This window comes from Gopherus evgoodei, chromosome 8 (genome assembly GCF_007399415.2).
Source record: "Gopherus evgoodei ecotype Sinaloan lineage chromosome 8, rGopEvg1_v1.p, whole genome shotgun sequence".
In the NCBI taxonomy this organism is placed as follows: Eukaryota; Metazoa; Chordata; order Testudines; family Testudinidae; genus Gopherus; species Gopherus evgoodei.
In genome coordinates, this window is record NC_044329.1 from 39,264,923 (window position 1) to 39,278,163 (window position 13,241).

Sequence of the window (13,241 nt, forward strand, 5' to 3'; positions counted from 1 at the left end):
ATGACAGCTATCTAAAGAGTTGTCTCCTGGTAGTAAATGTATAGATACCCAGGGACCTCAGGGTAGCCTTACAGTCGTTTGAAATATGTAAGCTAAATGAGCCTGGCCCTTCAAAGCTAGATTGGACCTCTTGAGGAATCCCAGAGGATTGTAACCAAGATGTGCCCTCCAACCCTCCCAGTAATGCCTGTCACTTCCTCATGTTCTCTCTCTCTCATGCCAGTGGGCTAGTCAGGCACCTAACTGGTGAAGGAATGTCACAAGTGAAGCTGCACAAAACTTCACTTCCCCCACAAAAATTGATTGTTACTGCCTCCCCTTCCCCAAAAGTCAATCAGCAACCCCCTAATCTTTTTGTGGGCCCTGCTATTGCTTCTGACCCTGTTGCTCTCTGGCAGGAAGCCCTTAATCAGAAGATATGAGGTAGATGAACAGAGAACATAAGAACGGCCATACTGGGTCAGACCAAAGGTCCATTTAGCCCAGTATTCTGTCTTCCAACAGTGGCCAATGCCAGGTGCCTCAGAGGGAATGAACAGAACAGGTAATCACCAAGTGATCCATCCCATCGCCCATTCCCAGCTTCTGGCAAACACTTCCCCCCTTACTCCTGGTTAGGAGAAGCAACAGCAGCCATGACAGGAGGAGAAGCCCAGATGAAGGGCAGAGAGTCAGGCAGGGGAAGTACTGCTGGAGCCTGCGCAATCAGGGTAGCACTGCTTCAAACAGCTGACAGAGCAGAGAGTGTACTGCCTGCCACTGCAGATGGGGTAATACTGAAATGCCATTCCCTATCAATGCCTCCTGCATAGGGCAGTGGAGAAAAGTGGGAGGAGTGAAAGAACTCAACCTTACCCCCCAAGGCAGCAGGGGGTGAGGTGAAAGAGGTGAAGAGGCTCAGACTTACACACACACACACACACACACACCCACCAATGGGGCGAGGAAGAATTACCGTTTATTACTTCCCCATTCCCAGAGGGGAAAGGGATTCCACACAAATGACTTCAGCCTGCAGGGCAAGGGGGGCTGCAGGTTGTACCTGGCTTTGATACACAGGGCCAGGAAAAAGCCTTTTCTCAATGTCGGGAGTTTCCCCCCTGCCCATACATAGGTGGGAAACCCCAGCCTGCTGCGAGAGGGGCTTTCCAAGGTTTGCCTTTCAAAAGCTGGGGTCTAGAACTCAGCTGATTAAGTGTGGGAGCTGGCTGTGCTGGCCCAGCAGGAGGAGAGGAGGGGCAATTCCCATGATCAAAGTGGTACTCTAAATTCCCTGTAAGCTGTGCAGCAGCTTATTAAGCACCATGCAGGCAGGCACTCAGGGAACCCAGCCCCAGTGGACCTGCCATGGCTAGAGGAGAGGCACCCCTCCCCCAGCCTGAACCTAGCCCAGCCCCCGACCTGCCACAGCCGGGGAACAGGCACCTCTTCCCCCAGCCCCAACCTAGCAAAATATTCCAATCTTGCACGAGGTCCACGCACAACACAAGTGGGATGCACCCAGACAAAGACTTGCACTACAACATTCTAATTGTGATGTAAATTATTTCTATTTAGAGTTTAACAGTATCTGAAATGTTTGCATGAAGGTGTTCCCTTAGGCTTTAAAAAGGAAAGTATTTTAAAACACTTATATTTGAAAACATTCTTTAAATTATATACATTTTTCCTACATATTATATTTTGCCATAATTATGTTCTTTGTGAGGTGTAAGGATAATGCCTGCTATTCAATGAAAAAAATACAACATAGTATTTGAATGAAATAATCTCTCAGCAAAACTCAATGTCCTTAAATTGAGTACAGCAGATAGAGCTGGAGTCTGTAACTTTCTTGAACCCAAGCATCTCTGCTGATGGAGTTACCAACTCCACTGCACTGAGACACTCAGCTGGCCAAAAAAATCATCTACATTCCGACAGATCTTCTAGACTCACTGACTGCTCAAGTCAAGGTAGGATGTGGCTTAGTACCTTGGCCTCATGGGCACAGTGGCAGAGAAATACCCCTTCTACCACCCCAGCCCCTTCAAGCAGCGTGAGTAAGAGGCATGCGTTCTGTCTAAAGCCAACAGTTTAAAACTCTGGTGTCTAAACCTAGGTACCTAAACCCATCTTTATGCAGTTCAATAATAGTGGCCTGATTTTCAGAGGTACTGAGCACCAGCAGCTCTCACTGTAGTCACTATGTAGCTAAGTGGAGTGTGCATGTGGTGAAGAATCTAACTATTGCTGCCTGCCTCCTGGTGGGGGAAGGAAAGAAAAGGAGATGATAATCAGAAATAAAGATGGAGCTCTGGAAGCTGTTCTTGTTAGGGGTGACCCAAAGCGCAGCTGGAGCAGGACACTAGAGACTGGGCTTTTGTTTTGGTTTTGGTTGGAAATATCACTTTGGTAAGACTACCCTCACGATGAGCTTACATTTAGAAGCCTTTAAGCAAGGGATAGGACCGGCATTTTTTTTAAATGCAAGTGGAGATCTCCAGCAGACACTTGGAGAAGTTTAAAACTCCATGAGGACCTGATGGAGTGTCCGTAGATTCAGAAATTCTTTGTATATAACTTCCCGTATGTGCACACAACTTTGTCCAATATTGTTTTACACACTAGATCTCATTAGGACTCAAATGTGAAGTCTGTGGTGCAAACCATTCGAAGATAGGGCTTGAAAAAAGAGCAGGAGTAGGATTTTTAAGAAGTGTAATACCAGCTACATATTTTCTAAGCCCTATGTCTCAGAAATGACTTGGCAGATTCACCACACATTTTGCTTTTTTCTTTTTTAGTATAGAAGAGTTTCCTGTAGCCAAACATCAGACTTTTAAAGTTCCAAGTGGAAAAGATCTTTTTTGGAAGTGGAGGCCAAAAATCGAGCTTATATTGGAAGTTTATTTACAGCTTTGGTTAAAGAGAGGCTCTCTCTCCCTACAGGGGCAATGTCAGCTTGAAACATCTTTGCAAAACTTTAGTACTTAATATAGTTATTTATAACATCCATGTATACTAAAATATAATGTTTTGTTTCTAAAAAAGGCCACTTTTGTTGAAAAACATTAAAATGCAAAATTACCTTTTTTAAAAACAAACTTTACAGAAAATTTGTTTTTTCAAAGTTTTGAGTTTTCAGCAAAAAAGGAAAATTGAGAAACTGACTGTTTGTCCCCCCTGCCCTTCATCCCTTTTTGCCATTGGAAAAAAAAAAAAAGATAGACTCTTCCCCCAAAAAATGTATTTTAGGTTTCAAAAACCAAAAAAAAAAATTGCAGAAATTTTTGAAGGTTTTTCACAACACACTTCGCATTTTCAACCAATTATAAAATGACTATAAATGAAAGAAGTTACCAAAAAACAAAACAAAAAAACCATTTCCCCCCATTTTGTTTACTTTGTCAATTTGACAACATTGTCATCTAGTTTCTCCCTTGCTGAGCAGCCCTTTATAAACATCAACAGAGGAGCAGAAAAAAACTTTAAAAACACACTTTTAAAAAGAATGTTTTAAAACAGTCAATGCTATGTCCTGAAATAAAGGAACACCATCAGAAATTGGATATTTTATTTTAAACTAATCATTTAAAAATAATGTTACTGTAATCTTTTAATACTTAGCCACAGAAAATCTTTGTTCATTCTGGTATATTAAAATATAGTTATGAAAATAAATCATACAACATGATGAATTTATGAGAAGAAGGTTTATGAAAACTCAGCATTGGGCTAAGTTATGCCTCCTCAAACACTTCCCTGAGAGTTCATTAGAAAACTTAAATTAGCAAGTAAAAATGAACTAAGAAGTTATTGGAATGGGGCCTGTGCATCACTTGTGCATAGTCTTTAGGGCTTTTACTGTCCAGTGTATATTTCTTTCAAATTGTTCATGAGATTTGTGTTTCATGTCAGATTTTCACTTAAGAACCTCAGATGTGAGGAGTTTTTTGCAGTGTTGCTATACAACACCATATCCCTACCTCCCTCACTGCAGTTTTCTATACTCAGAGCAAGAGTACTCACAGCTTTGGAGGTATGTAGATACTGGGACACCATCTCCCTCTTGATTATTATGTCTTTCTCTCTCAGGGGCTGCTGCTTCTCCTCATTCAGATTCATATCAACCTGTGGAAGGAAAGCAAGAAAATGTTCAGTCATACACAGATTCCTTTACGCTAGGAACATCACTCACACAGAAACATCATTTGCTACTTGGAACACAATCTGCTCAAGGCAACAGGAAGCTTGCAGCCCTGCCACAGCAAGGCCTGAAATGTGGTTCAGTGAGCACATATCAGAATCTCAGAGGGACAGGAGCAGTTCCCCCAACCCTCCCGGAACACACTTCCTAAAGGGGATTATGGTGCTCTGAGGAGAGCTAGAGAAAGTTACCTCCATCCCAGAGGGATTCTACATTCCAGTGGGACAGAGAGGAGCCCCCAACTCCTAAAGGGGTTTGTGGACCCAGTGGAAGCTCTCAGCATACAATTTACTAAACCAAGAGTCAACTGACTAACCCCAGGAGTTTTCTGGTCTACAGAGGTGCTTCTGTCACAATGATTAAGCAGCTGTCAACTGTCAAGCAGTGATACCCTCTGCTACTTATTATCCAGTCTGGGCTCTTAGGGTTTCCAATGATGTTTTATTCAATGGAACAAGTCAGCCCCCTTCTCAAGACTTACCTGTCTGTTTCATATTTGCTGGGTTTTTCTTTGTTGTAAATTTAACTGCTGTAAAGTTTGCCAATAACACAAACATCTGTGTAGCAGCAAACAAGGAGGTGAGAACTCAAGAGAATAGGGCCCAGAGATGGGGACATAACCATATAGCAGACCCAAAATATTAAAGCAAGTTTATTTTCATCTTCTCTCCTTAATCCTGTCCTGCTATTGTTCCTATAGACAAGTACTAAAACTGTTGCGCAGGAAGAACTGGGATTGAAAGGCTAGAAGGATGAGGTCTACACAGGAAAACCCTGAGAACCACTGTCTTATACTATCTGTGAGAAACGACAGGGTAAGGAATCAAAGCAGACAACCCTTCATTGGAGAATTGTGGGGAAACAGAACAGGCTCTACCAAGGTGATAGAGGTAGGAGGTGTGGGCTGGCATAAGGCATCATGGTTATGAGGTAACACTAGGCAATTAGGATACTGGGAAGCACTACTGTCTCCACCTCTTGATCTGGAAAATGGGAGATAAAGACCCAGAGAGCGCACAGTATCCAAAGAGGGAAGGAAGGGCATTTGTACTGGGGTCCTTAACTTACCAGCATCTGTTCAAAGAGGACCAGCACTTCCTGATCTGTGATTTCCTGCAGCATCTGGCCTGCACTAGGAACATCCATATAGGAAGCAGACGAATTCCTATGAGCCACATTGGATTTTTCCTTCTCCTTTTTTATCCGCATGCTGGTGAATCGCTCCAGCTGTGTAAGAGAAACAGAAATCAAACTCAGCACAACCTCACTTCACATCTCTCAGCTCCAGTGATCACCCTCAACCACATATGCTGTCCCAAAACTAATGCCAGGCATACTACCCTAATTGCATTCCTATATTTGGCATTCCCACACTTGCACTGCTGGCAATGGATAGAGAAAGCACACTAGTCTAGGGGTAGTTCTGACACCAAGAGGCCATAACTTGTGATCTGTGGACCTACCAGGTGCGCATTAATAGGGAAGCTTTTGAAACTTCACAGACCAGAGACAAAATTCTCTGTAGACCCTCCAAGTGGTAGATAAGGGCTCCTGTATCCCTTGGGCAGCTTCGCAGAATGTGGCTGACAATTCACATGTTGCAAGGTTAGTCAGCGTGCATGCACCATCACTGGCAGAGGATAAGTAGAAATCTGCTGGGTAGTGCTAATGCCAACTTCCATGTGAATTCAATGCCTGTCCAGGGAAATCTAAAACACCAAAAACCTGGGGGCCAATAGACAGGGTCTATCCATGCAGTCCGCAACATTGCAAAGCCAACCTTCTGGAAAATGCTAGTGTTCAGATTGCCAAGTAAACCAGTGCTTATGAGGAAGGAGTCAGCAGAGCGTGTAGAGTCTGAAGAAACAGAGTTAGAGAATCCTAGAGAAGCAAATGCCTTATGAAAGAGACAACGCACATGGAATAGACATGTGATAGCAAGGGCTGGAGCCTCCAAACAGTAAGACTAGAATAGAGCAGGCAGAGGAACACTGTGTGCATGGTGCTGGAAAAAGCCAGGCACAGGAAAGTTACAGCAAGCACATGCAGAAGAAAACCACCATCCTTACCTCATCCGCCATGAGCCGCTTCAAAGTCTGTGGGACAGAAAAGAGGAGGGAGAAGAGGAGAAACAAATCAGTGATACAAGGCACACCCCCAAACACAGAGGAGAGTGTGACGGTGAGAAGAAAAAATGGATAGTGATAACCCAGCTTGTTTCATTCCTGTTCAGAGTGAACAGAACACAACGATGTCAAATCCCCATATCCTGCACACTACTACTGGGGAAAGATTTAACCCACCAGTGCAGACATACATCAGTTCTACAGATCTGAGAGATGAGATCATGAGCAGTGGGAAGCAATTACTGCACAAAGCACAACCTTCCTTCTCTTTCCTCTTTGACTCAATTTTGTCTCATACTCAGACCTTTTCTAGCAATGCATAGTGACTCAAGACCTCAAGAATTTCTTTTGGGGAAAGCAAAACCAAATCCACCACATGGATCTAGTCCCCAGCCAGGAAGGGACAATCTGTTCCAACATATAACCCTCTTTTCTTACTATGGAAGGCAGAGGTATGGCCTTATCTCCCACTTGGGACAACAAAGCTGGTCCCACGATGCAACTATGTTCCTCCACCTGGTGAGAGCATAACTAATCCTGCTATATTGCAGCCCTTGCTCCCAGCCTCAACAGCCAAGATAGTTTGTTTTAGACTTGGCATTGCACATAAGAGGAATAGACTAGGCAAAGGAAAATTGGGCCCTTTCAATTCAATCACATCACTGACAACGACTGGTCTTTCCATCCCTTCAGCTTTGTCAGAAGGGGATCTGTCCTTTTAAAGGGCCTGTTAGACCTCAAATGTTCCATTTCAGGTGGAACCCTGGTTTTGGATATGTGCTTCCCAGAATATACAGGTGATGACTTCAGAAGCTGGGACAGTTTCCTTTCAAATTATTAGCAATGTTAAAGAGATATCAACTTCCCTCTCTCCCTCCCTGCCACTCTACACAGACACACAAAAGGTTGAAACTAACTACCTGAATTACCTATGACCCTTCCTCTGTGGATCATCAAGGGTGTTTAGCACATATAAAGAATGGATCACAATGTATTCCATAAGGGCAGGCCACCTGTACTGCAAATCCCCTGAACATGACAGGTTCTCATCTTTAACTGAGGGAGTGACTGTGTCTGAAATGCAAAGTTCATTACTCTTGCTCCCTAGTTTTTGGTTTTTTTTTTGTTATCTGCATGCAGAATCCATATGGCTGTAATTTCCACTACTGCAGCTTTTTGATTTGTCATAAACCAGAAACTCCAGCAGAGGGCAGAAAGAATCAACATATGGGACTAACAAGCAGGAGATCTAATGAGAGAGAGAATAACAACACAATTATTGGGGGTAGCCGTATTAGTCTGTATCCACAAAAACAACATGGAGTCTGATGGCACCTTAAAGACTAACAGAATTATTTGGGCATAAGCTTTCATGTGTAAGAAACCTCACTTCTTCAATGCAGATCAGGCCTCCTGGAGACAGATGTGAAGAGCATCACAGAGAACATGGACTATGGCTTCTTTCCAATAGCCATCCCTTGTACTACGGCATCAAACACAGAATTGGGGTAGTGTACCCTGTGAGTTCAGTGCACCACCATTTAAGATGCTGCCATAAAGGTGAACCAACTCCAACCTATCACCTAGTTTAAACCCTTAATAGGACTTTGGGATAGCCCATGCTACACACAAGAGTTCCTTTCCTTCCCATCTCCAAAAGTTATCCAAAGATCACATGACGCTAAGAAAACCAAGACAAAAACTCCTTTGACACCACTGGCTCATGGTACCTAAAAGGCTCAATGTACTCTGAAATTCTGCAGCTATGAAATTCATCCTTTGCTGTTCAATTGTACTCCAGAACATCAGCTTTCATTTAAAAAATTTTCTACTAATCCTTACGGTTGTAGAAATAACATTGAAAACATTAACTTAATTTAACCAACTCAAATGTCTGCAGAGAGCCTGAGAAAAGTAACGTTAAGAGGTGTGAACTACAACCCTTCATCTCAGTCAGGGCACCATGGACTTTGATTCCGTGGTTGTGTTATTTGGCATTTTCCCAAGATAATTGTGTTTGCCAAGGAATTTCTTCCTTGTGCTGCAGCCAGGCACCTGATATTTTGCATTCTCTCTCTCTCTCTCTGCCCTCCCAGGACCTGCCTGGAGCCACCTCTTGCTCTCCAGCTGTTTCCCCACAAGAGTGAGTTATCTAGATTACAGGGCAGGCTCCCTGCTTTTCTGCTCCCTGGAGCCAGAGCTGGAATCCAGCTTAGTCAATGAACAGAGGGACCCATGCATGTAAACTGGTACACTGAGCCAACTGCAGAACAGCAGAAGAAACCCAGGGAAGTGAGCTGCTGAAGCTCATTACAAACTCCCCACTTCTTCATCACACATTGGGGTGGAAGGAGGAAGCTCTAAGTCAGGCCACCTGAACAACATTAGGCAGCTGAGGCCCAGGAAATGTATCTGGACACTTGAAGAGTACAGCAAAAAGCTCAACCTCAAAAATAACCTCTGTTGAAAATAATCAGATAGTTTTACATCAATGACTATTTTCAACTCTGAGCCACAGCTGTGTGTGTTTGTGCTGAAGTGATGATGAAGGACATGTTGTGGTGACAGAATAAATATTGTTGTGAAATGTAGAGGGTGCAGTGTGGAATTTGCTCCCATTGTGCAACAGAGTACACACCACCCCAGTACCAGTTAGTAGTTACCAATATTCCTAACTCCCTCACCCTGGGGGACTTCCAATGGCAGAGCAAGAAGAATATGCACAGCCCCTTCCTGCTTCCCTCCTGGCTCCAATTTCTCCTGCGTCCCAAAACAACCCCTTTTGGCTGGCTCTGGCAACCCTCTGCAAGAATTCAACGTACCCATTACTCATCCTAGAACAGATGTTTTGGAGATGGAGAGGAGAGTTAGGATAGGCTTGCAGAGGCATTTTCTGCTGTGAGTACATCCTGACAAACAAGAGGTAATCTCTCCTCCTGTCCCTGCCGAGAGCAAGTCTGATGGGATGCCAGTAGGGATGTGGCAAGGGGGTTCCTATGGCACAGAAAGAAGGCTGCAGAAGTCTCAGGGCACTGGGCAATGTGTTTCTGCCACTAAGCACCATAAGGATGGTTAATAATGGACTAATTATGAGCATTATCTGTTAATCATCTCCTCCCTACTGCTTCCTTGTACATACAGGTTGCTATGTCTACAAAGGTTCTAACCTTGGAGGCACACAGAAAATACTGATGTTGCACAACACTCCAGTCTGACTGGGGTCTGTAATTATCTGGTGCACTTTTCTGTCCTACCCAGAGTCCACTGTTGAAGTCCTAATTCCTATTCTTCAGTTAATTGCTGAAGTCCATATTGGTGTATTGAAAGTTTCAGGAACCAACAGGATAGCTTCCTGGGGCCACTTGCAGTCACTTTGAACTATGCTTTACTGCAGGGGTCTCAAACATGCAGCCCACGGAGTTATTTCCTGTGGCTCGCCATAGGTGCCAACTCTACCGGCAGCCAAGTTCCTCTCACCCGATGCCCCCTCCACCCGAGAGGGCCATGTCCCTGCTCCTCTACCTACCTCCCAGAGCTTCCCGCCACCAAACAGCTGTTTGGTGGCACTTAGGACTTTCTAAGAGGGAGGGGGGAGGAGCAGGGATGCAGTGCCCTCAGGGCAGGAGGTGGAGAAGAGGCAGAGCTGGAGCGGGGATTTGAGGAAGGGGTTGGAATAGAGCAGTGAGAGGGCGGAGTTGGGGCAGGGACTTTGGCGAAGGGGTTGGAATGGGGGCAGGGAAAGGGTGGGAAGAGGCGGAGCTGGGGGGACCTTACGGACTAGACGAGCAGGCTGAGGTATGATGTTCAGCATGTATGATTCTTTGCTGTGAGTAATTGGGAAGAATATTTGTTAAAAATGGCAATGTATTTTGTATGAATAGTTACTTTAAAAAGTTCCTGCCATTACAACTATGTTGATAGACTGTTAGTGTAGATCATCATCAGTGTTACTGACAACATAAGGAATAGTTACAGGTGCTTATATTTTATTAAAACCCCTCTTTGCATTACAGTTTACCCATGTGGCCCTCATGGTGATCCGAGTTTGAGATTCCTGCTTTACTGTGCAACATCTGCACATTTATTTCTCCAGTTCTCACCCATAGCATACTGCTGGCTCTCCACTTGGTCTCCTCTCCCTCACTGGAGATCTTTTCCTTGTAACTCAGCACATAGGAAAATTCTCATAGGACAGATCTGGTGGAGAATCAGCAGCTCCAGAACAATTATGAAATGAACTTCTGACAGAAGTAATGCTCAAAGCTTTCCTGTTTATTCCAAAGAAATGCTACTCAGACCTCACAAACAGCTCACAATTTACAGGGGAATGTCTGGGTATCTGTCAAAAGGAAACACTTTATTCGCAGCCAGGGTTTAAAAATAATTGTAAAGAAACTGGAGGGAGTTCAAAGGAGAGCAACAGAAGTGACCTGGTGAGCTGGTAGGACTGGCTGATGGAAAGAAAGCTAAATATATAAAGGGTGGCTAATAAAGGATTGATTTAGGGGCATAGAACGGGATAATACTCTAGTCTAGGAAGCATTTTAAGGACAGGTACCAAGGTACTACTAAGCAGGGAACAAGGAAGTATAGTTAGGAATCAAGAGATGATGAGTATAAGAACCGTCAGATTAAATCAGACCTGAGGTCCATCTAGTCCTGTACCTCCTCTGACATTGGCCACCACCAGCTAGCTCAGAGAAAGGTATAAGTACTCCATATCTGCCTATGACAGGGTTATATGTCCTCCACATTAGGTCTTATCTTGATCTCGAATAATTAGAGATTGCCTTAAACTTTGAAGCATTAGGTTTAATATCCCTTCCAGCTTCTTTGTTATTAAATATGATATGAAGAATATCCAGAGTTGTTACTAACAATAAAAAAAAGTGGGAAAAGATATTAAAACTCATTCTTTAAGGCTTAACTCCTTAATCAAGAAAAAGACCATAGAGGCAGAATACCACGAAGTGTCCCAATGGTGAATTTATTAGGTTGTTATACACTGCATGGAACAAAGCCCTGGAGAACACACTGCAGGGAACAATCATGTACTGGCTTGCAGAGCTCTTTCTAGCTCTACTTTCTATGTCTCTGTCCCTTTCTACGTCTCTGTCTATAACTAGGAATTGTAATTTTAACGCTTGTTAGCTGGCAGAGGTGAACAGTAGCCCATGCCCCCAGCTGTGACTCTCTGGCTCCTCATATCCAAGAAAAAAGTAAGTAGCAGATCCCTGCCTGACCCCCTCCTCTTGCAGGTTCCTCCTATGAATGCTCTTCTATGAGTATGTCTACATTGCAATTAAAAACTCACGGCAGGCCCATGGGCTCAGATTAAGGGGCTGTTTAATTGCAGTGTAGACTTTCAAGTTTGGGTTTGAGCCCAGGCTTTAGGATCCTGTGAGGTGAGAGAGTCCTAGAGCCAGAGTGTCTATACCACAATTAAACAGCCCCTTAGCCCAAGCCCTGCAAGTCCAAGTCAGCTACTACAGGCCAAATGCAGGTGTCTAATTGCAGAATAGGTATACCCTACGAGGCTTGTAAAGCCTAGTACTCCCAACCATAACAAAACAGATGAGAAATGAGACTATCATCACAGAATATGACATACGCCTGATCACCAGTTTCTCTTGCTTCTTTTCCCTCATTTACTTGTCTATCTTGCATGCAAGCTCTGCAGGGATGGACGGTGTCCCTGTTTGTGTCTGTGTCTATAAAGGGTTCAAGATACTTTAGGCGCCCTATAAAATAAAAAGTTAAGAACTTATTTCCAGGAGATGTGTTGAAGGCCAAAAGCACAACTGGGTTCAAAAAAGAATTAGATAAGTTCATGGAGGACAGATCCATCAATGGCTAATAGCCAAGATGGTCTGGGATGCAATCACATGTCCCTAAACTTCTGGCTGCTAGAAGCTGGGACTGTATGACAAGATGGATCACTCAATTGATTGCCCTGTTTTGTTCATTCCCTCTGAGTCATCCAGCACTGGCCACTGTCAGAATACAGCATGCTTGGCTAGATGGACCATTGGTATGACCCAATATGATCATTCTTGCGTCCTTAAATCTAAACTAATAGTTATATAGCTATATCATTGGCCTTTCCTCCTCTTATGTAATCTCCTAGCCACACTACAGATGAGTGGCATGCCATTCATAAACATTATCAGAGCACTCATGACCAAAGAGTAGCTGGGATTTCCTATTGGAACAATTCACACAGCACAAATACATCCAAATCCCTAGCTCATTTTAGCTGGACTTTGCTTTTTTTCCACTCAATATTATATCACATTAATTTAGAAGTCAATGCTAATGGTTGCACAAGACGGCAGATCACAGCTAGAATCTGCTCTTGGTGACACGTCCCTTTCCATCCCTCTTCTCTACACTCATACTAATCTATTCCCTGCCCCTTCTAGTTCCTTCCCTCCACTCCAATCCCTAAAAACCTCCCATATATGTGGGGACCTAGTAAAAACGTTCTTCTTACCAAAAAAAAAAAAAAAAATGCAGAAGAAGGAAGCAATAAAGTCAACCCCAAATGCTATGCAGCTCATCAGTCCCATACAAGAAGCTGTGCTGGTTAGAGCTATGCCCCGGTTTCACAAAGTTATTGACATAGGCCTGGGCTCCACTTAAAAGTTAGATCGAACTAGCTACATTACTATGGGTTGTGAAAAATTCATACTCCCAAGTGCCACAGTTAAGCCACCTAAACCTGGTGTAGATATAGCTAGGTCAATGGAAGAATTCTGCCATCAACCTAGCTACTACCACTTGGGGAAGTGGATTTAACGACAGCAATGGAAAACCACCTTTTGTCGCTATAGGAAACATCTACACTACAGCATACAGCAGCACAGCTATAGCCCTCATAGTGTAGGTATGTCCATAGCCAAAGATGCATTCCCATAGCAAGGGCC

At 43.8% G+C, this 13,241-nt stretch overlaps 1 protein-coding gene across 4 annotated transcripts in view; it reads right to left on the minus strand.

The window, feature by feature from the left end:
* The window catches only part of DIAPH1 (diaphanous related formin 1), a 176,158-nt gene that overhangs the window by 123,632 nt on the left and 39,285 nt on the right, over positions 1-13,241 (minus strand). For all 4 annotated transcript variants that reach the window (XM_030571951.1, XM_030571954.1, XM_030571953.1 and 1 more), the window contains 3 exons: positions 6,259-6,285; positions 5,258-5,416; positions 4,012-4,113 (listed from right to left, as the gene is read on the minus strand). In XM_030571951.1, the coding sequence (XP_030427811.1) occupies positions 4,012-4,113; positions 5,258-5,416; positions 6,259-6,285 (288 nt within the window). The remainder of the gene's footprint in view (positions 1-4,011; positions 4,114-5,257; positions 5,417-6,258; positions 6,286-13,241) is intronic.